This window comes from Ranitomeya variabilis, chromosome 4 (assembly GCF_051348905.1).
Source record: "Ranitomeya variabilis isolate aRanVar5 chromosome 4, aRanVar5.hap1, whole genome shotgun sequence".
Taxonomy (NCBI): Eukaryota; Metazoa; Chordata; class Amphibia; order Anura; family Dendrobatidae; genus Ranitomeya; species Ranitomeya variabilis.
Window position 1 is genome coordinate 354,987,835 of NC_135235.1, and position 23,999 is coordinate 355,011,833.

The window sequence follows — 23,999 nt, forward strand, 5'->3', positions numbered from 1 at the left end:
CTCGCCTCTTCCCACTTGCCTTGGTGCGGTGGCAAGTTGGGTAATATCTGTGGGGTTAATGTCACCTTTGTAATGTTAGCAGACATCAAGCCCAAGGGTTAGTAATGGGCACATGACTATAAGATTCACCCATGACTTGCCTTGTAGTGAAAATGTAAAAAAAAAAGTGATCAAGTCAGTTTTGACCGTAAATAAGTTGTCCACTGGAATAACTTTTTCTTTTCATAAATCTTGCTATTATGTGCCACTGAAAACATCCACTGTGTTTATTTTAGCAATATTACCTTTTATCATGCTGTAGCAGCACATCTTCAGTGCTGGATCCAGCTCTCATGGGGTTAATCGACAGCTTCCTTTCTCCTGACTTATTGTGCTCTAATGCTACAAGTTCCATGATGCATTGCACTGGCCTCTAAGCCCGAACCTAGCACACCCACTCCGAAACACACCCAAACCCCTCCCTCCTCTATCTTCAAAAAGATTTGTGGTCATTTCTGTCCAACCTCCTCTTTTACATTTCCCAACCCACACTTCATTACACAGAGATAGATAATAGATAGATATATAATAGATAGATAGACAGACACTTACAGAGATATATCTATATCTATTTCCATAGATATGTCCATATCCATGTTTATAAACTCCTTCACCCCTGGAGCTTTTTTTTGTTTTTTAATTTTCGTTTATCGCTCCCCTTCTTTCCAGAGCCATAATTTTTCCATCAATATGGCCATGTGACGGCTTATCTTTTGCGGGACAAGTTCTACTTTAAAAGTGCAATCCCACACTTGTTTTTTGCTTGGCTTTTTTGCTAGGTTCACTAAATGCTAAGGCTGTGTGCACACGTTGCGGATTTGATTGCAGATCCACAGCGTTTTTTGCCGCACGGAATTGCATCAAATCTGCAGTGTAGTGCACAACCAATGTATGTCTATGGGAGCTGCAGACTTGTTGTGCACATGCTGCGGAAAAGCCGCACCGAAACACAGCATTTTTTTTTTCCACAGCATGTCACTTCTTTTATGCATAACTGCAGCGTTTCTGCACCCTTAGGGTGTGTTTCCACGGTAAGGAAAAGCTGCTTGTTTGACGCTGCAGCGTCAAACAAGCAGCGTCCAGATGTTCCAGCATAGTGGAGGGGATTTGTTGAAATCCCGTCTCCACTATGCGTGGAATCACGCACGCGGAGGCCCTGCGACTCCGGACATGCTGCGCGTCTTTTCAGAATGCAGCATGTCGGTATACCTTGCGGGGACGCAGCGTCCCCGCAAGGTATATCACAGGGCCCTATGGCGAGGGGTGCGATGATCCCGGATGTGTACTGTACACATCCGGCACCATCGCGTCCCAGGAAGGGGGCGGGGCTTATCGCCGAGCGGCTTTGCCGCTGCGACGATAATGCCGCGTCTCCGGCCAGTGGAGACGTACCCTTAGACTTGCATTGAGTCGGGCACATTCACAGCAAAACCGCAGATGTAAAAAAGATCTGCAGTTTTGCTGCGGATGTAGGTCAGAGAAACGCTGCAGTTCGAGAGGAGGGAAGGGTGTGGGCGGTGACTGTGCGTGGGCGGGGTCTGCGGGCTGTTCGGATGTGTGCAGGACTGTTAGGGCTCACTTCCACTTGTGAGGAAAACGAATGAGTGCAATCCGATAAAAAAATCGGATTGCACTCGGACCAATGTTATTCAATAGGTGTCTTTTCATTTGCGATTTTTTTCTCAGCCGAAATCGGACTGAGAAAAAAATCGCAGAATGTTGCGTATTGCTGCGATTCTCGGATGAGATTCGCCAATGCAAGTCAATGGGTGAGAGAAAAAAATGCACAGCACTCGCACCATGCGTATGGCATCCGTTTTTTAAGGATACCTTACCATTCTGTGACATAGAACACTGTAAATGGTCCTGTAAATGACTGTATAAAAATAGTTGCAGAAAAAAAAAAACTGATTGCATACGGATGTAAAACGGATGGTGCGATTAAAAAATTGCATTGAACTTTCATGACAAACGCATACTTTTCATCCCTTTTTTTCGGTCCAGATTATTTTTTCTCTCGCAAGTGGAAATTAGCCCTTAGGGTGTGTGCGGGGCTGTGCGGGTGTGTGCCTGGTTGTTCGGGTGTGTCCGGGACTGTTCGGGTGTGTGCGGGGCTGTCAGGGTGTGTGCGGGTCTTTGTGGGGGTTCTTTGGGGGTGTGTGTGCAAGCATCATCCAATGGGACTACAAGTACGCAGCATCCAATCTGCAGCTAATCCGGATGTAATCCGGACAGTGGATATGCACACTACACTATCCATACATATATCAATAGATATATCTATCCAGATATAACTATAGATAGATATATGAATAGATAGATGTATGCACCTATAGATCTATCTATATGTAGACCTGTCTATCCATCTCATCTATCATCAATCTGTCTATGTGTGTGTATAATGGAGTATGGATTGGACAAATGTAAAAGAGGAAGTTGGACAATAATGACATAACAAATCTTTTTTTTTTGTTCAATAATACATATTTATTTAGCTTTCAAAAACGTATAGAAAAACACACAAAAACACATAACCGCGCACCAAAAACTGCATCAAAACCGCACCAAAAACTGCATAAAAACACATCAAATCTGAACAAAAAACTGCACCAAAAATGCATCAAAATTGCACCAAAAAAGGCATCAAAACCGTGCAAAAAAAGTGCAAAGCCGCAGCTGTGTTTTCTGCCAGGAGGTGCAGATTTTGCGCAGAAAATTCGGCACCCAAATCTGCAACGTGTTCACACAGTCTAAAACTGACCTGCCGTTATGATTCTCCAGGTCATTACGAGTTCATAGACACCAAACATATCTAGGTTCTTTTTTTTCCAAGTGGTGACAAAAAAAAATTCCAAACTTTGCTAAAAAAATAAAATAAATCAAAAAATTGTGCCATTTTCCGATACCCGTAGCGTCTATATTTTCTGAGATATCAGGTTGGTGAGGGCTAATTTTTTGAGTGCTGAGCTGTCATTTTTAATGATACCACTTTTGTGCAGATAGGTTCTTTTGATCGCCCGTCATTGCAATTTAATGCAATGTCACTGTGACCAAAAAAAAACAATTTTGGCTTTTGATTTTTCTTCTTGCTACGCAGTTTAGCAATCATGTAATTTTTTTTTTTTTTTTCTTATTGAAAACAGCTGACATGTTGCATCTTTGAAGTGGGCTCACCGCCGGAGCCCATCTCAAAGCAGGGGATACTGCAAGCTGACGTACTATTCCGTCAGCTGGCAGAAAGGGGTTAATGAACAATATGTTTCAGTTACAAAAAAATATGGGGTAATAAGGGGTTAATGTCACCTTGCTATTGTAAGGTGACATTAAGCCCGGTTAATAATGGAGGCGCATCAATAAGACACCTATCCATTATTAATCCTAGAGTAGTGAAAAGGTAAAAAAAAATTAAAGACACAGCCAGAAAAAAAATAATTTTAATATTCTTAATTTAACCATACTTACCCATACTCGATCGCCTGCAAAAAAATAAAAATAATAAACCAACCGTATACTACCTGTGCGCTGTAGTCCAATTCATAATTAGAGTCCCACGACATTCTCCCCTATAGAACAGTGGCATTGGGTGATGTCACTGCTCTATAGGCCTCCTGTGACACACTGACAGGAGACAATGGCTTCTGCAGTGCATCACTGAGGTTACCTGAGTTCAGGGTCTCACTTTATGGCAACACTGCGTGGGAATTTTCTCACACAGCAGTGCCACAAGTGAGACTAGGGACTATTTCTCACAGGGGCGGAGGAATACAGTGCGGAAGGATACCTTCCATCATTGTATTCCTGGAGCCCCTGGAGAGCGGTCACATCAGCTGATGCTCTCCACGGGAGATCGTTGTGGGACACTCGTTTTATTTGGATATCTGTGGATCAGGGAGTATAGTGTTTGTTTATTACTTTAATATTTTTTTACAGGTGACACTGGCTTCAGAAATCAAGGCGACAAGGTGATTATGAGTATGTACTTTATGTTTTATGTATTGTATGTCTATATGCATGTTGTATGTGTGTACTGTGTGTATGTACTGTATGTCTATATGTATGTACTGTGTCTATATGTATGTTGCATGTATGTACTGTATGTGGCATGTTGCATGTCACATGTTTGCATGTCACATGGTGCATGTTGTATGTCACATGTTGCATGTTGTATGTCACATGTTGAATGTTGCATGGTGCATGTTGTATGTTGCATGGTGCACATTGTATGTCACATGTCAAATGTTGCATGGTGCATGTTGTATGTCACATGTTGCATGTCACATGGTGCATGTTGTCTGTTGCATGTCACATGGTGCATGTTGCATGTCACATGATGCATGTTATATGTCACATGTTGCTTGATGCATGTTGTATGTTGCATGTCACATGGTGTATGTCGCATGTTGAATGTCACATGGTGCATGTTGTATGTCTCATGGTGCATGTTGTATGTTGCATGTCGCATGTTGCATGTTGTGTGTCGCATGTTGTATGTACTGTATGTGGGTAATGTATGTTGCATGTATGTACTGTATATGTGCATGTGTTTTTTTATTTTTTTTACATTCAACACATTAGCCGGATGATGGGACTATTACTGTCCCATCATTGGCTAATGTGTCACTCACTGTCACTGCAGCAGGCATAGCCGGATGGGACTTGTAGTCCCATCGGACGATGCCTGCACACAGAGACACACACACCAATGACCCCCCGCCCGCACATCCTAGCACCGCCAGCAGATCCCCACACCGCCAGCAGATCCCAGCGCCGCCTGCAGACCCCACGCGCAGATCCCAGCATCGGCCACTCAGCCAGCAGACCACTCCGTGCCGCCCCGCCGATCCCAGCAAGGCCCCACATGCAGCCCCCAGCACCGCCCACAGCCCAGTCACTTTTGATGAGTGACCGCTGTCTGTGGAGGCTGGGTCACTCCTACTGATGACGTCACGTCAATTTCCAGAGTCTGCGGAAATTAGTTGGCGGCTGCAGCCTGGGGGTCACGTGACCCAGACTCAGCCGCCGGCATAGCGCCCCTCACAGGCTAAAAAGCCAACATAAAGTATTTATAAAATTAATTAGGGGCCCCGTAGGGATACATTGGGGGGGTTAATTGAAAGTAGTGGACAACCCCTTTAATGACCAGGCCAAATCTTTGAAATAAGACCAGTGTGACTATGTGGTAATAACTGTGGAATGCGTCAACGGATCTCACTAATTCGTAGATTGTTTTTTTAGAAACATATTGTACTTCATAACAGTGTTAACATTTGTTCGATGTGAATTGCGCTTATTTGTGAAAATATCTGAAAATTGGCAAAAATTTCACAAATTTAGCAAATTTTAAACTTAATTCTCATGCCGTTAAATCAGAAAGTTTAGTTACACAAAAAAGTTAATAAATAACAATTGCCACATGTCTACTTTACATCTGCATCATTTATGAAACATTTTTCTTTTTGTTAGGAAACTAGAAGGGCGTTAATCAGCAATTTCTAATTTTTCTGACACACTTTACAAAACCATTTTTAGGGACCATATCACATTTGAAGTGACTTTGAGTGGCCTATAATGGCAGAAAATACCCAAAAGGGACATCATTCTAACAACTGCACCCCAAAAAGTACTCAAAACCACATTCAAGAAGTTTAGTAACACTTCAATGCTTCACAGGGACTAATGCAATGTGAAAGGAAAAAATAAAAAATAAACATTTAACTTTTTACAAAAAAAAATAAAAAATGTTACTTTAGCCCCAAATTTGTTATTATCACAATGGTAACCGTTGAAAAGGAACCCTAAAATTTGGTGTACAGTTTCTCCTGAGTGTGGAAAATTTGGGCTCACGGCAGGTCTTGAAAGGGAAGGAGCACAAAACAAACAATATTACAAAAATTAATTTGTCTTTGCCTCGTCACATTATGAAAACTGTAGCTTTTTATTTCTTTGCTGAATGAGCCATATTAGGGCTTATTTTTTGTTAGGTCGATTTGGCGTTTTCATTTATACCATTTTTTTTTTACATACGACTTTTTGATTACTTTTTATTCACTTTTTCGTGAGTCACTATGGTGAAAAGGTGACATCTTTTTTTACAGTGTTTGCCATACTGAATAAATGTGCTATGTATGGGAGATAGGGTGCACTATATAGCAATATACGGACACAAATTATGCATGGATGCTACGTCCTGAATAGGATGCGTTTATGCTAGGGACAAAAAGAGAAGAAAGCACCAATATGATGAACCATAGAAATATGCTTTTATTAACACGTATGCACGCACAATGGGTAAAATCATTTAGCTCCTTAGTGACAGACTCAATTTTGCACTCAATGACCAATCCTATTTTCACAATCCTGACCACTGTCACTTTATGAGATAATAGTGCTGGAACGCTTCAACGTATCCCACTGATTCTGAGACTGTTTTCTCGTGACATATTGTATACATGTTAGTTGTAACATTTATTCGATATGACTTGCTTTTATTTATGAAAATAATGGAAATTTGGCAAAAAATAAGAAAATTTTTAAATTTTCAATCTTTTCATTTTTTTTGCCATTAAATCAGAGTGTCATATAGGACAAAATAGTTAATAAATAACATTTCTCACATGTCTACTTAACATTACAAACATTTTGGAAACCAATTTTTTTTGTTAGGACATTATAAGGGATAAAAAGTTCACCAGCGATTTCTCATTTTTGCAACAAAATCATTTTTTTTTTTTTTTTTAGGGACTAACTAACATTTGAAGTGAGTTTGGGGGTCAATATTTAAATACCCAAAATTGACAGCATTCTAAAAACTGCACCTTTCAAGGTGCGCAAAACCACATTCAAGGAGTTTATTGACCCTTCAAGTGCTTTACGAGAACTAAAGCAATGTGGAAGGAGAAAATGAACATTTTACTTTTTTCACAAAACATTTACTTTGGAACCAAACTTTTTTTATTTTCACAAGGGTATCAAGAGAAAATCGTCCACAAAATTTGTTGTGCAATTTCTCCCGAGTATGCCGATACCCCATATGTGTGTGTGTGTGTGTGTGTGTGTGTGTGTGTGTGTGTGTGTGTGTGTGTGTGTGTGGGGGGGACACGCGCATTTTAAAATGTGCGCGTGTCCAGCCTCCCGTGACGTCACGGCTTGTGATTGGTCGCGTCGCCCATGTGACCGCGACGCAACCAATCACAAGCCAGAACGTAATTTTAAAATCCTGAAGGACCTAAAATTACGTCACGGCTTGCTGTGATTGGTTGTGTCGCGGTCACATGGGCGACGCGACCAATCACAAGCCGGGACTTCACGTAAGGAAGTAAACGCGCAAATTTTAAGCAAACAATGCTGCCGGTTCCCTCGGTGAGGTGAGTATAGCAATATTTTTTATTTTAATTCTTTCTTTTACACATTAATATGGATCCCAGGGCCTGAAGGAGAGTTTCCTCTCCTTCAGACCCTGGGAACCATCAGGGATACCGTCCGATACTTGAGTCCCATTGACTTGTATTGGAATCGGGTATCGGTATCGGATTGGATCGGATACTTTGTCGGTATCGGCCGATACTTTCCGATACCGATACTTTCAAGTATCGGACGGTATCGCTCAACACTAATCATGACACCACTCAGCCATATAGTCCAGATGTAGCAGAGTTGGAGCAAGTCATGGGATATATCGGACAGGTGAGGAATATGGCGTTTTATAATTTTTAAATTTACAGTAATAAATTGATGAACAAGGGTGTTACTTTCAAATATAGGAGTCTATATTTTTATTTAAAATAAAGGTTAGTAATGGGGGTGTCTTTAGACGCATCTCCATTACTAACCTGTGGGCTTGATTTCAGCTGACATTACAAAGCTGACATCAATCCCACAAATTACCCCAGTTGCCACTGCACCAGGGCAAGTCAGAAGAGCCAAGCAAATCGCCAGATTTGGTGCATCTAATAGATGCAGATGTGCCTTTTCTGAGACATCTGAGGGCTGCTATTTTTAGGCTGGGGGGTGGGAGCAATGTCAATGGCCCCTTTCCAGTCTGTGAATACCAGCCCTCAGCTGTCTGTTTTAGCTTGGATGGTTGTCAAATATGAGGGGGCCCTCAGTGTTTTTTTTTATTCTTAAAAAAAAAAAAACAGTGGGCATCCCTTTCTATTATTTTTATAACCAGCCAAGATAACGCTGACAGCTGAGGGCTGCAGCCAGCAGCTATCTGTTTTGTCTGCCCTGTTTAGCAAAAATAGAGGGGACCCCAAGCCATTTATTTTATTGTTTTATTGCATAGGCACTGGCTGATGAATACTCTCATCATCGTACAACTGCTCCTGCTGCATCACAAAGTTACCACGGATAAGAGCCAGAATTTCTCGTGCTGTCACACACATAACAGCGTGGGAACCACCGAATGTTTGAACTGCTGATCCCGAACAGTAACACAGGAGTCTGTCCACGGACACTAGGTTTTCAATAGGGACCCCAAACTTTACCGTTTGGGTTCACCCATCCCTATTGGTGATAGATTTCCTTTAATAAAGGCAAACGCTCATGAGCATGTAAGGGATTTACTTCAAAAAGGAGAGATGCAGAGATAATTTGCTGTGTAAACAAGCTGGTGTGCCAATAAATGGAGCACCAAACAGGTGACTTGACAGGAACGTTTTGAGAAGATTTTTATATATAACTGAGAAGTAGACTAGGGATCCACAGTTGGTTAGGAACAGCAATTTCAAGGGATCCTTAAGGACCCTATAGACAGATTATGGAGGAAGAATCCATGAATATCGTGTGACACTAGTGTATATTAGAGTAGCTTTTTTACTCTCTCCTGAAAGATGAGGATATGATAAATCTAGGAGTTCTTGTTATCAGTCATTATCTTCCATTTTTTTTTGTTTCTTCATAATGACAAATTAATTACACAAAAATCTAGAGGACCTTAGTTAAGGTACCGTCACACTAAATGACTTACCAACGATAACGACCAGCGATACGACCTGGCCGTGATCGTTGGTAAGTCGTTGTGTGGTCGCTGGGGAGCTGTCACACAGACAGCTCTCTCCAGCGACCAACGATCAGGGGAACGACTTCGGCATAATTGAAACTGTCTTCAACGATGCCGAAGTCCCCCTGCAGCACCCGGGTAACCAGGGTAAACATCGGGTTACTAAGTGCAGGGCTGCGCTTAGTAACCCGATATTTACCCTGGTTACCATTGTAAAAGTAAAAAGCGCCAGCAGTAACAGCGGTGACGTCACCGCTGTGCTCTGCTTTACGGCCGGCGCTGACACAGTCAGTGCAGGGAAGCTCTCGGCAGCAGTGCGTGCATTAGCAGCGCTCATGCCGAAAGCAGTTTTAACCCTGTGGACGCCGGGGGACGTGACAGACATCAGAATGTGAGTATGTACAGTTTTTTTTTTTTTTTAACTTTTACAATGGTAACCAGGGTAAATATTGGGTTACTAAGCGCGGCCCTGCGCTTAGTAACCCGATATTTACCCTGGTTACAAGTGAACACATCGCTGGATCGGCGTCACACACGCCGATCCAGTGACGACAGTGGGTGATCAGCGATCAAAAAATGGTCCTGATCATTCCCCAATGACCAACGATCGCCCAACAGGGGCCTGATCGTTGGTCGCTGTCACACATAACGAGATGGTCAGCGGGATCGTTGCTACATCACCAAAAGCGTGACGTTGCAACGATATCGTTAACGATATCGTTATGTGTGACTCAGCCTTTAGATGGAAAAACCGGTTACATAGTTACATAGTTATTAAGGTTGAAGGAAGACTTTAAGTCCATCTAGTTCAACCCATAGCCTAACCTAACATGCCTCAACATGTTGATCCAGAGGAAGGCAAAAAAAACCCATGTGGCAAAGAGTAAGCTCCACATTGGGGAAAAAAATTCCTTCCCGACTCCACATACGGCAGTCAGACTAGTTACCTGGATCAACGCCCTATCAAGGAATCTAGTGTATATACCCTGTAACATTATACTTTTCAAGAAAGGCATCCAGTCCCCTCTTAAATTTAAGTAATGAATCACTCATTACAACATCATACAGCAGAGAGTTCCATAGTCTCACTGCTCTTACAGTAAAGAATCTGTGTCTGTTATTATGCTTGAACCTTCTTTCCTCCAGACGTAGAGGATGCCCCCTTGTCCCTGTCTCAGGTCTATGATTAAAAAGATCATCAGAAAGGTCTTTGTACTGTCCCCTCATATATTTATATATTAAAATAAGATCACCCCTTAGTCTTCCTTTTTCCAAACTAAACAGCCCCAAGTGTAATAACCTATCTTGGTATTGCAGACCCCCCAGTCCTCTAATAACCTTGGTCGCTCTTCTCTGCACCCGCTCCAGTTCAGCTATGTCTTTCTTATACACCGGAGACCAGAACTGTGCACAGTATTCTAAGTGTGGTGGAACTAGTGACTTGTATAGAGGTAAAATTATGTTCTCCTCATGAGCATCTATGCCTCTTTAAGGCTACGTTCACATTAGCGTCATGCGACGCAGCGTCGTCGACGCACGACAACGCATGCGTCATGCGCCCCTATCTTTATCATTGGGGACGCATGCGTTGCGTTGTTGTGCGTTTTCGGTAAAACGCACGACGCATGCGTCGTTTCACCGCACCTGGCCGGCGTCGAAGACGCTACATGTAGCATTTTTGTTGCGTTCAAAAAACGCGCGCGTCGCACTTGCGTCGCTCGTGCGTCGTCAATGCGTTACAATTTCCCATTGAAACCTATTGACGACGCACTTGCGTCGCGGGTGTGCGTCGTGCGTGCGTTGTGCGACGCATGCGTCGTTAGCTAAAATGAAACAAAAAAGTGTCTAGACAATGTCTAGACAGTGCAAACAGTGAGAAAAACATCCCCCATATATAAAGAAAATGTTGGATTGTTTGTCACTTCTGCTGCAGCATCTTGAGGCAAGACACCAGAGGCACATCTCCAGAACACCAGACGACTTCTATTCATCCGCTGTCCAGAGATGTAAGTATAGAATGATTCTGTGCATTTTTTCCATGTTTTTTAAAAAAATTTTTGCAAGTTGTGTTTTATATTCTGCACTGTGGTTAGGATATTGTGGTATTTTTGGTCTGGTTCTGATGTATGGCGTTGTATACGATGGCGTTTCATGGTCTGCGGCCTTGATTATTGTTCTTTCCAGGATAGATTTTTCATTTCCATTTATTGGTTTGGTGGTGTTTTTTGTATTCAGTTGTGATGTTTTATTCTTGCGTTATATGATGGCGTTTAATAGTCTCCGGCCCTGTCGGTTTTATTGTAAAGTATGGTAGTATAGAATGATTCTGAGCCCTTTTATTACATTTATTAATTTTTTATTGCAAGTTGTGTATTATGTTCAGCACTGTGGTTGTGTAAAGACATCGTTGTATGTTTATGGTTGTGAGGTATGGCGTGTATTGGCCCTTTTATTGTCTCCGGCCCTGTCGGTTTTATTGTAAAGTATGGTTTGTTATTAATGTTTCTGCCCTTAATTTTTCGCGGTTGTTAAATTTTAACTTTCAGAAAAATATTGTGTTTTTTGTTTTGCTCCGTGCATACTGTACTTTATAAAAAAAAAAAAAACAACTTTTGGGATTACTACATTGGGTCTGTTGTAGATTAGTCTTCTTATCTTTAGGCTTTTGTACTCTGGCATTGGGTTGTCTCTGCCATTGTTTCTTTAATGTAATCAATGTGGCAGTGTTGTTTGCTCAGCGTTAGTTCAGTTGGAGTGCAATGTTCTTTGTGGTTTAAATGACTTTTTTTTTTTTTTTATTTATTGCTGGATTGTGCATAGGAGCATAGTATCAATGTTATTTTGTTCTTTATTTCAGAATTGCATTAGTCATGGCCAGCGGCAGCGAGTCGAGCAACACCCCACCGCAGAGGAGTGCGGTGAGTACATGATCTACTATTGCTTACTATTCGCTGTCATTTGTAGATGGGTCACTCAACTTTTTGGTAAACTATTTTGCAGGCTTCTTCAAGTGAGGAGGAGAACCAGGAGGAAGAGAGGGAGCAGGAGCAGGGACCACGGGGCCAAGCTGTGGTTGCAGCACGGAGAGTAAGAATTATTTTCAAACCTAGTCATTTTTTTTGTTTAATTTTTTTTTTTTGCCAGGTATGGGGGGTGGTGGGAGGTTGTGGTGTTGTGTGTAGTAGGTGGCGGTGGAGGAGGTAGGGACAATTTTTTTATCTTTCAAACATTAATATTTACCATTTTTTCTAGGTTTCACAACGGTCCCTGGATGAACCACTGGATATTGACCTGATGGTGGCATCCATTGAAGCACGGGGCCCGTTGTGGGACAGCCGTGACCCCCGGCACGCGGACCAGGGCATATTGCGCCGTCTGTGGATAGAGGTGGCACAATCGCTGTGGGATGGCTTCGACAGCGCTTCACCCAAGGCCAAAGCTAGTTTCCGTAAGTATTTACAAAATGCTGCTGTGACCCATCATGCCAGGATTACACAACCGTCTGTGATGTCTTCTATTGGGATTGCACACGGTTGCGTAATCGTTTTCAAAATATTATCTAAAACTTTTTTTTTTTTTTTAATTTATACACAGTTAAACAATTGAAGACCAGATGGCGCTCCATGAAGGACCGTTTCAAGAGGGGCCTGAAAAAGGAGGGACAGAGTCGTAGTGGTGCTGCCGCTTCAAGGACCTCGGTGTACAAGTACAACCGTATACTGCAGTTCTTGCGACCGGTCCTTGGAAGCAGAGAGTAAGTATAGTACCTATGCACACACCTAGTTTTTAGAACATTCCTATTCACATACTACATTCCAGCCACGTAGCTTATTGCCCAGCCATTTATTTTGGCAAGTAACAAGTATAGAAGGGAAGAAAAAAAGACAAGCTCACCGAGGCGTGAAAAGTAAAAAATACATAATTTTATCCTCTTCAATCATAAGCAGAGCATGAAACATCAGCACAATACAATAGACACTATCTACGCGTTTTAGGTGACAGGGAACATCAGACCTGAAACGCGTACATAGTGTTTTTATTGTATTGTGCTGATGTTTCATCCTCGGCTTCTGATTGAAGTGAATAAAGTATTTTGTTTTTACTTTTCACGCCTCGTTGACCTTGAATTTTTTATTCATTTATGGTCTTCTCACACTTGACACAGCAGCGCCTCCCTTCTGGGATTACTACAATGTTGACCTTGACTTACTAGCAATTTCACTGAAATCAGAAGTATACAGAACACAGTAGATTGGACATGCCCAGCCAATATTTAATAGTGGAGTAGTATAGTGGCTATCCAGGTGTATCCGCGATTTTTTTAGACAAAAAAAAGTAAAATATAATCGATACGGCATACATTCCACTGCAAAGCAGGTTATGTTCCCATGGTTACTCAGCTCGCAGGACCTGTGATGACGTCTCGGTCACAGGACCGTGACGTCATGGCAGTTCCAACTGAAGCATAATTGTGTGGCGTTGCAAACCACAACCATGGGTGACTATTGTGAATAAAATAAATACCTTTTTTTTTTTAATATTGATGGTGCATATGCAGTGTCAATATTAAAAATACGTTAATATTAATGGCGGCAATGGATATCTGGCGGTAAAGTTAATTAATGACGCATGTTAAATGTGATATTTAGTATACTAAAGGTTTCCTTATGTTTTCACAGAACACACAGCAGCACCCGCGAGACTGTCCGACCCTCTGGAGCGGTACTTTGTGAAGCGCCATCTGAACAGTCGCAGCCATCCCACAGCGAGAGCAGGTCTGCACCACCCCAATCTGGCGAACCGGCAGCCGGTCCATCAGATGTTCCCCTGGCCGAGGCCTCTGTCGCTCCTTCCTTTAGGTCTTCCCGACAGCGTCAGCGGGCCTTGGACAGGGAGGTCATGCCCGAATATTTACATCTGAGCACCGTTTTTCAGAATGGTTTCAAGGCGATGTGCGATAAAATGTCCAATCTCGAACGTCGTCTTGAAATCATCGAAACGGAGCTCAAGAGGCCGGCCAAACATTTTTTTAATGCCATTTACAAGGGCATGGTTGAACATCTTACGCCGGAACTCCAGATTTCGGTCATGCAGGGCTGCAACAATGTATATGTCAGTGCTCTGCAGCAGGCTCGGGTCATGCAGTCAGCGACAACTATGCCCGCAGTACCATCGCTGGCTGCCATGACTCCGACTCCTGCTGCAGAGCACCACCACAGAGCTCCGCGTGCCGAGGGCCACCGCCACCGCCACCGCCACCACAGAACAGACCCCGAAAGTTCCGAGCATGACAGGCCTTCAAGGGGACACAGACGGGAAGCCGACCCACACCCAGAGGGAGAGAGGAGGAAAAAGAAGAAGAAGATGACGACGACGACAAGCACTCCAACCTTGGCTATGGCTGCTCCCAAAAGTACCACAAGAAAAAACTCCGGGTCTACCCGGAGCACAACAAGTACCAAGGCTGGGTCTACACAGAGTACACCCAGTACCCAGCCTGGGTCTACCCGGAGCCGGAGTAGCCAGCCAAGGACACTGGTCGTCCCTCCTCCTCCCTCATCTCCTGCTCCATTAGTGTCGCCAACATCAACTGGCTGGATTGATGGCATCCCGTCTAGTGTCATAGACTATGCTGCTTCCTCCCCCTCATCCTCTGCCTCGGTCTCCTCAACACCCCCAAAAAGTGTGGGATATCAATCCCCTTTCGTTGCCGATGTTGGTACCCCCTAATAACATTTCCTTTTTTTTTTTTTGTACCCTAAATAAATGTTCCTTTTTTTAAAAAAAAAAACATTGCTTTTATTGTCTCAAAGTTTGCACCAAATCACACCTTGCGCCGTATACACAAATCTTGTCTTTGTAACACCTGATGTGCAATGTCTGACAATATTTATCAAATTTTTTTTTTCATTGTTTATAGGGCTGTCGCTCATTGTACTCTGATGTTACAAATACAAACAGCATTGCTCAATATGTCAAGTTTACAATGTACCATCAGACAACGATTTCAGTATCGATAAAGTTGTTTTTTGTGTGTAACCAACGTTATCTTTTCTGAAATCGTAAAAACAATTGAGCCCCTGCTGTGACTTTTTTGGTGTCAGCGAATGATTTTGAATGTTTAAAATAAAGATCCATGTGTCCGCCGCCCCCCCACCCCCTGTGCGCCCCCCCCCGCTGGTGAGAAAATACTTACCCGCTCCATCGCTGCTTCCTGGTCTGGCCGCGGCTTCTCCTGCATGCGGTCACGTGGGGCGAATCATTTACAGTCATGAATATGTGGCTCCACCTCCCATAGGGGCGGAGCCGACTATTCATGATTGTAATAAATGATCGGCCCCACGTGACCGCATACAGTAGGAGGCGCGGCCAGACCAGGAAGGAGCGAGGGAAGCGGGTAAGTATTTTCTCACCAGCGGGGGGGCGCACAGGGGGTGGGGGGGCGGCGGACACATAGATCTTTATTTTTAACACTATTCTTCATATTTTCTATACAGCACGCTGCTGCAGGGAAGATATGAATACCGGCTTCAGCACCATGTGGGGGGGACAGTGCTGTAGCGCTGTCTCCTGCACGCACACGGACCCCAGACGGAGAATGTCCGTGTGAGGTCCGTGTTTTACGCGGACCCATTTACTGTATTGGGTCCGTGTAAAACGTGCGCTCCCACGAACACTGACATGTCTCCGTGTTTCGAAAACGGAGACATGGTCTGCAAAAAATCAATGACATCTGAACAGATGCATTGATTTTTATGGGTCTACGTGTGTCAGTGTCTCCGGTACGTGAGGAAACTGTCACCTCACGTACCGGAATCACTGACGTGTGAAACCGGCCTTAAGAATATTGGTCAGGTGAGGTGGAAGCAATGTTCACAGTGTCGCCACTATTTGACTCTGGACGTATTCTAGCATCCTGAGTACAATAGTGTTCACTCTGTACAGTTTTGCAAACATTATCGTCTCCCTCCTTGTCAAGCCAGGTTCCATATGCACATAGTCTGCAGGATTAAAATGGTTGACAAGGTGGGAGCCGATTATGTTATACGCCAAAACTGTGGAACAGACAAATTTTTGGGGACACACATTACTTTCAATAAAATTGGATTTCACAACTATGGAAAAACGTATGGGAGATTTGTTTGTTGAAAATGGAAAGGCACAAGAACTTTATTTAAAAACACAACGCATTATACAATTAGGGGACATTATAACAATAACCATATAATAACCATACATAGGATGGTTAAATGACATGGACACAACAGTGTTTACATGACATCATAACACAAAGATTAAACCATGTGATCTTGCCATGAAACACGGCCAACATCAGAAACAAAGTATGCAGCAAATTGGTCCCTCATATGAGCAATCTCCACAGTTGTCCGCAGAGGATGAGCTTCATAATCAGGCAATGGATTTGGTATGGGTTCATCGAGTTCAACGTTGACTCTCTCTTTATCAATAATGAAATTGTGGAGAACCACACACGCCTTCACCACCTCATCCACTGTCTCAATTTTCAAATTTATAGCGGATCCTAAGATACGCCATTTGGAGGCCAGGATGCCAAAGGCGCACTCCACAGTTCTTCTGGCCCTGGACAGTCTATAATTAAATATACTTTTGGTGCGGTCCAACCCCCGACTGGAGTACGGTTTAAGTAGGTTGCCACTCATTTGAAAAGCCTCATCCCCAACCACAACAAATGGCAGGGCCGGTCCTTCGGTGTTGGGAAGAGGTCGTGGCTGGGGGAAATTAAAATTGTTCTCGTATAATCTTTGGCCCATGTCTGACTCCTTAAATGTCCGTGAATCATTGGCACGGCCAAATGCGCCAATGTCCACGGCAAGAAACCTGCAGTCAGCACCTGCAATGGCCATGAGGACGGTGGAAAAGTGTTTTTTGTAGTTAAAAAACAGCGAACCACTTCGTGCAGGCTTTAAAATCCGGATGTGCTTCCCGTCAACTGCTCCAATACAATTAGGGAAGGAACACACTTGTTCGAATTTTTGGGCGTTGGCCTGCCATATTTCTGTTGTAGGGATGGGTAAAAACTCCTCCCGGAGGTTGTCCCACAATGCACGGCATGTGTCGGCAATAATAACAGACAGTGTGGAGACTCCAAGCCGAAACTGGAAATGCAGTGATCTCAATGTCTCTCCAGTAGCAAGGAAACTGACAAGAAGAAAAATAAGAAATAATGTAATTAATTACATTGTTTTAAAATAATTTTTCATTATTAATTACAATCCCCCACCCCACAAATCCAAAACACGTAACTTTAACCCTTTCACGACATGCGCCGTACATGTACTGTGCATGCCGTGTCTCCCCCTTTGATGTGGGCTCCGGCGCTGAGGCCACATCAAAGTTGCAACATGTCAGCTGTTTTGGACAGCTGTCGTGCGCGCAATAGCGGCGGGTGAAATCGCTATTCACCCGCGGCTATTAACCTGTTAAATGCCGCTGTCAAACGCAGACAGCGGCATTTAACTACCGCATGGAATTTTTTTTTACACCATTTAGATAAAAAATAACCTAGTCATAGGTGTCTATGAACTCGTACTGACCTGGAGAATCATAATGGCAGGTTAGTTTTAGCATTTAGTAAACCTAGCAAAAAAAAAAAAAAAAAAAGTGTGGGATTGCACTTTTTTTGCAATTTCGCCGCACTTGAAATTTTTTTCCCGTTTTCTATTACATGACATGGTAAAATGATGTCATTCAAAAGTACAACTCGTCACGCAAAAAGTAAGCCCTCACATGGCCATATTGACGGAAAAATAAAAAAGTTATGGCTCTGGGAAGGAGGTGAGCGAAAAACGAAAACACAAAAATGAAAAAGGGCCGCGGGGTGAAGGGTTTAAAAAATGGCAAGAACATATAAATCCTTCACATTGCATTACGTACCGTAGAGTCACCAGCAGACGTTCCTCGGGGGAAATCGATTTACGGAGCTGCGTGTCCTGCCTGGAAATGGTTCCTTCAACCAGACGCAACAGATATCGGAAGCTGTTTTGTGACATCCTTGTGTATTCAAAGTATTTATCCTGGTTCTCATTTAATTCGCCAAACAGACAGTGATAGGCTCCACGACTCTCTCGGACTTCCACTATAGGGTGTAGCCAAAAACGCCGATGACTCCTTCTCCGTAGTTTGTCCCTTTTCCTCTGTTCATGACAGGCAATAGCATATGCAATAGCAAGTGCTAATTCCAGCTCAAATTTTAGGTAGATAATCTCCATGGGACGATCCATCTTGATGCTCTATGGTTGGAAATAATCTATGCCGGGGTATATATACCACTATTACATTAATACCCACCCTCATCTACCCATTGGTGGCATTATCTATTGTCTAAACACTAGACCCACCCTCTTCTATTCATTGGTGATGTTTTAGTGTCTAGACACTAAATTGTTTCATCATTGTTTGACAATGCATGCGTCGTAAAACGCTGCGTTTTTTGGTAAAACGCACCAAAAACGCACCAAAAACGCAGCGTTTTACGACGCATCCGTCCGACGCGTGCGTTTAAAAAGGTGCGTTTTTGCGTGCGTTTTCGATTCGTCGTGCGTTGCGTCTGCGACGCTGCGTCGCATGACGCTAATGTGAACGTAGCCTTAATACATCCCATTATTTTATTTGCCTTTGTAGCAGCTGCCTGACACTGGCCACTGAATATGAGTTTGTCATCCACCCATACACCCAGGTCTTTTTCAAGGTCATTAATAAATATGTTAAAAAGAAGAGGGCCCGATACTGACCCCTGTGGTACCCCACTGCTAACCGCGACCCAGTCCGAGTGTGCTCCATTAATAACCACCCTTTGCTTCCTATCCCTGAGCCAGCTCTCAACTCACTTACACATATTTTCCCCTATCCCCATTATTCTCATTTTATGTATCAACCTTTTGTGTGGCACCATATCAAAAGCTTTTGAAAAGTCCATATACACTACATCTACTGGGTTCCCTTGGTCCAGTCCGGAACCTACCTCTTCATAGAAGCTGATCAAATTAGTCTGACATGAACGGTCCCTAGTAAACCCGTGTTGATACTGGGTCATGAGGTTATTCCTCTCCAGATACTCCAGTATAGCATACCTTAGAATGCCCTCCAGGATTTTACCCACAGTAGAGGTTAAGCTTACTGGCCTATAATTTCCGAGTTCAGTTTTTGTCCCCTTTTTGAATATTGGCACCACATTTGCTATACGCCAGTCCTGTGGTACAGACCCTGTTATTATAGACTCTTTAAAGCTTAAAAATAATGGTCTATCAATGACAGTACTTAATTTCTGCAGTACTCAGGGGTGTATCCCATCCGGGCCCGGAGATTTGTCAATTTTAGTGATTTTTAGACGCCGCCGTACTTCCTGCTGGGTTAAGCAGGTGACACTTAATGGGGAATTTTTGTTATCACTGATCATATTGTCTGCCATGGGATTTTCTTGTGTAAATACTGATGAAAAAAAGTCATTTAGCATATTGGCTTTTTCCTGATCCTCATCCACCACTTCCCCCAGACTATTTTTAAGGGGGCCAACACTTTCATTTTTTAGTTTCTTACTATTTATATATTTAAAGAATATTTTGGGATTATTTTTACTCTCTCTGGCAATGAGACTCTCTGTCTCAATTTTTGCTGCCTTGATTTGCTTTTTACAGAATTTATTTAATTTTTTGTATTTATTTAGTGCCTCATCACTATCTACTTCCTTTAATTCTCTAAATGCTTTCTTTTTGTCACTTATTGCACCCCTTGCAGCTCTATTTAGCCATATTGGTTTCCTCCTATTTCTAGTATGTTTATTCCCATACGGTATATACTGTGCACAGGTCCTATCCAGGATGCTAATAAACGTCTCCCATTTTCTTTGTGTATTTTTATGTCTCAGGATATTGTCCCAGTTAATTGCACCAAGATCATCTCTCATCCTTTGGAAGTTTGCCCTCCTGAAGTTAAGTGTCCTTGTCACCCCTCTACTACACATCTTATTAAAGGATACACAAAAACTTATTATTTTGTGATCACTATTCCCCAAGTGACCCCCAAACCTTATATTTGCTATGCGGTCTGACCTGTTGGTTAATATTAGGTCTAGCAGTGCCCCCCTTCTTGTTGGGTCCTGAACCAGTTGTGAAAGGTAATTGTCTCTCATAGTTGTCAAAAACCGATTACCTTTGCTGGAACTGCAGGTTTCTGTTCCCCAATCTATTTCAGGGTAGTTGAAGTCCCCCATAATAATGACTTCTCCTTGAGTCGCAGTTTCATCTATTTGCTTTACGAGGATATTCTCCATTGCTTCCATTATTTTTGGAGATTTATAACAAACCCCTATCAGTATTTTAGTATTTTGTCCCCCTCCCCTTATCTCCACCCACAGGGACTCTACATTTTCATTAAATTCACCTATATTATCACGCCGGATGGGTTTTAAGGACGATTTTACATACAGACACACCCCACCCCCTCGCTTATCTGTACAGTCATTTCTGAAAAGGCAATAGCCCTGCAAGTTAACAGCCCAGTCATGGCTCTCATCCAGCCATGTTTCAGATATCCCCACCATGTCATAATTATGCTCCAACAACATTAATTCTAATTCATCCATTGTGTTGGCGAGGCTTCTGGCATTAGTATACATGCACTTGATGTTCCTCTCTGTACCTCTATTCTTTCTTAAATTATTAACTGTTCTAACCCCACCCCCATGCCACCGCCACCCCCAACTTCCTTATTTGTGCCCAGGTCTCTATCTGCCCTATCTTCCCCTCCTATAAATTGAATACCCTCCCCCCCAATCCCTAGTTTAAACACTCCTCCAACCTTCTAGCCATTTTCTCCCCCAGCACAGCTGCACCTTCCCCATTGAGGTGCAGCCCGTCCCTAGCATAGAGCCTGTAGCCCACTGAGAAGTCGGCCCAGTTCTGCAGGAACCCAAACCCCTCCTTCCTACACCAATTCTTGAGTCACTTATTAACCTCCCTAATCTCCTGTTGCCTCTCTGGCGTGGCACGTGGTACAGGCAGTATTTCGGAAAATACCACGTTGGAGGTCCTTGCTTTAAGCTTGCAGCCTAATTCCCTGAAATCATCTTTAAGGACCTTCCACCTACCTCTAACTTTGTCATTTGTGCCAATGTGCACCATGACCGCTGGGTCCTCACCCGCCCCTCCCAGTAATCTGTCCACCCGATCAGCGATGTGTCAGACTCGAGCGCCAGGTAGGCAGCACACCGTTCATGTCATTACATTAGACACAAGCAACAGCTGACCTGGATCTTATCTGCTCTACCATGAATCAGTGAGCATATGATAGATGAGGCGATAGGGCAGCAGCACTGCCACATCCTCTGTGGACAACGTTGTTTACCACCATGCATAGCTCCCAACTGTCCCTCATTCTGCGGGACTGTCCCGGTTTTGAGCCTTTGCCCCGCTCTCCCGCACGGGACGCTTTGCTTCCCGCAGACAGCAGAAGCAGCCGACACGCCCCCTTGTATTAAGCCATGCCCCTTACCCTTCCTATGCAGTGCAGTAAGTATCAGCGGCTGCACTGGTGGGGTGCTGGGGGATTCCCCGGTGGGCCCCTGGAGAAAAGCAGGAGAGGGGAGGAAGGGGAAAAAAAAATGTTGTGGGCCCTTTAAATGTGGGCGTGGCTGAAAGGATGCACACACAGTGGAGACGAGAGAGCTGGGCCAGGGAGCAGGAGAGCAGCAGGGGGTTGCACGCCCAGCAGAGTCCACAGCCAGCAGACTCGGCCACAGCCTAACGTGACATCATCACTCTGCGTGTCCTGCACTGCTGCTTCCGGTATAGGAGTGCAGTGCAGTGCTTCAATAATACCTGGGCTGGAGACAAGCCAAGGTAGGGTGCTAACACCCTGAATGTGTGTGTGGTTATATATGGATTGTATGCATATGCCTGCATGTGTACATGGTATATGTGTGTATGTATGCCTGTATGTATGCATGGTATGTGTGTGTATATGCCTGTATGTATGGTATGTATATGTATGTGTGTATATATGCTTGTATATGTATGCATGGTATATATGTGTATGCATGCATGGTATATATGTGTATGTATGCATGATATATCTGTGTACATATGATTGTATGTGTATGCCTATTTGTGTATGCATGTATGGTATATGTGTGTGTATATGCTTGTATGTCTGTACGTGTATATATGCATGGTATATGTGTGTGTATTTATGCCTGTATGTGTACATGGTATATGTGTGTATAAATGCCTGTATGTGCATGTATGCATGGCATATGTGTGTAAATATGCTTTTATGTGTATGTCGGTATATGTGTGTATCCCCTTAGTGACAGAGCCAATTTGGTACTTAATGACCGAGCCAATTTTCACAATTCTGACCAGTGTCACTTTAAGAGGTTATAACTCTGGAACGCTTTATCGGATCCAGCTGATTCTGAGACTGTTTTTTCGTGACATATTGTACTTCAAGTTAGTGGTAACATTTATTCGATATTACTTGCGATTAATTATTTATGAAAAAAATGGAAATATGGCGAAAATTTTTAAAATTTTGCAATTTTCAAACTTTGTATTTTTATGCCCTTAAATCAGAGTGATATGTCACAAAAAAATAGTTAATAAATAACATTTCCCACATGTCTACTTTACATCAGCACAATTTTGGAAACAATTTTTTTTTTTTGTTAGGGAGTTATAAGGGTTAAAAGTTGACCAGCAATTTCTCATTTTTACAACACCATGTTTTTTTTAGGGACCACATCACCTTTGAAGTCATTTTGAGGGGTCTATATGATAGAAAATAACCAAGTGTGACACCATTCTAAAAACTGCACCCCTCAAGCTGCTCAAAACCACTTTCAAGAAGTTTATTAACCCTTTACGTACTTCACAGGAACTGAATCAATGTGGAAGAAAAAAATGAACATTTAACTTTTTTTTGCAAACATTTTACTTCAGAACAATTTTTTTTAATTTTCACAAGTGTAAAAACAGAAATTTAACCACAAATTTTGTTGTGCAATTTTTCCCGAGTACGCCGATACCCCATATGTGGAGGTAAACCACTGTTTGGGCGCCCCGCTGAGCTTGGAAGTGAAGGAGCACCGTTTGACTGTTTCAATGCAGAATTGGCTGGAATTGAGATCAGACGCCATGTCGTGTTTGGAGAGCCCCTGATGTGCCTAAACAGTGGAAACCCCCCACAAGTGACACCATTTTGGAAACTAGACCCCTTAAGGAACTTATCTAGATGTGTGGTGAGCACTTTGAACCCCCAAGTGCTTCACAGAAGTTTATAACGTAGAGCCGTGAAAATAAAAAATCGCATTTGTTTTCACAAAAATGATTTTTTCGCCCACAAATTCTTATTTTCACAAGGGTAACAGGAGAAATTAGACCACAAAAGTTGTTGTGCAATTTCTCCTGAGTACGTCGATACCCCATATGTGGAGGTAAACCACTGTTTGGGCGCACCGCAGAGCTTGGAAGTGAAGGAGCACCGTTTGACTTTTTCAATGCAGAATTGGCTGGAATTGAGATCGGATGCCATGTCGCATTTGGAGAGCCCCTGATGTGCCTAAACAGTGGAAACCCCCCACAAGTGATACCATTTTGGAAACTAGACCCCTTAAGGAACTTATCTAGATGTGTGGTGAGCACTTTGAACCCCCAAGTGCTTCACAGAAGTTTATAACGTAGAGCCGTGAAAATAAAAAATCACATTTTTTCTACAAAAATGATCTTTTTGCCCCCAAATTTTTATTTTCACAAGGGTAACAGGAGAAATTAGACCACAAACGTTGTTGTGCAATTTCTCCTGAGTACGTTGATACCCCATATGTGGGTGTAAACCACTGTTTGGGCACACCGCAGAGCTTGGAAGAGAAGGAGTGTCGTTTTACTTTTTCAATGTAGAATTGGCTGGAATTGAGATCGGACGC

The 23,999-nt window shown here is 43.0% G+C and overlaps 2 protein-coding genes across 7 annotated transcripts in view; one reads left to right on the plus strand and one right to left on the minus strand.

Annotated features, from left to right (window-relative positions):
• LOC143764762 (C-Jun-amino-terminal kinase-interacting protein 4-like) overlaps positions 1-23,999 on the minus strand; it is a 951,487-nt gene that overhangs the window by 520,271 nt on the left and 407,217 nt on the right. The window lies entirely within an intron of this gene.
• LOC143764761 (uncharacterized) lies at positions 10,539-15,186 on the plus strand. Of its 2 annotated transcripts, XM_077250695.1 has the most exons (6): positions 10,539-11,046; positions 11,898-11,958; positions 12,041-12,127; positions 12,293-12,488; positions 12,635-12,794; positions 13,720-15,186. In XM_077250695.1, the coding sequence occupies exons 2-6, from the start codon at positions 11,911-11,913 to the stop codon at positions 14,768-14,770; spliced, it is 1,542 nt and encodes a 513-aa protein (XP_077106810.1). In that variant the 5' UTR covers positions 10,539-11,046; positions 11,898-11,910; the 3' UTR covers positions 14,771-15,186. The 2 variants fall into 2 exon arrangements, with proteins under 2 accessions (XP_077106810.1, XP_077106808.1); XM_077250693.1 differs by lacking the exon at positions 10,539-11,046 and having other exon boundaries at positions 11,101-11,958.

Bases quoted from the DNA above. Each gene is read 5' to 3' on its own strand.
- LOC143764761 (XM_077250695.1), top strand. From the start codon at position 11,911: ATGGCCAGCGGCAGCGAGTCGAGCAACACCCCACCGCAGAGGAGTGCG. The intron at 12,128-12,292 runs GTAAGAATTATT...CATTTTTTCTAG, and splicing joins CTGTGGTTGCAGCACGGAGA to GTTTCACAACGGTCCCTGGA. The intron at 12,795-13,719 runs GTAAGTATAGTA...ATGTTTTCACAG, and splicing joins CCGGTCCTTGGAAGCAGAGA to AACACACAGCAGCACCCGCG.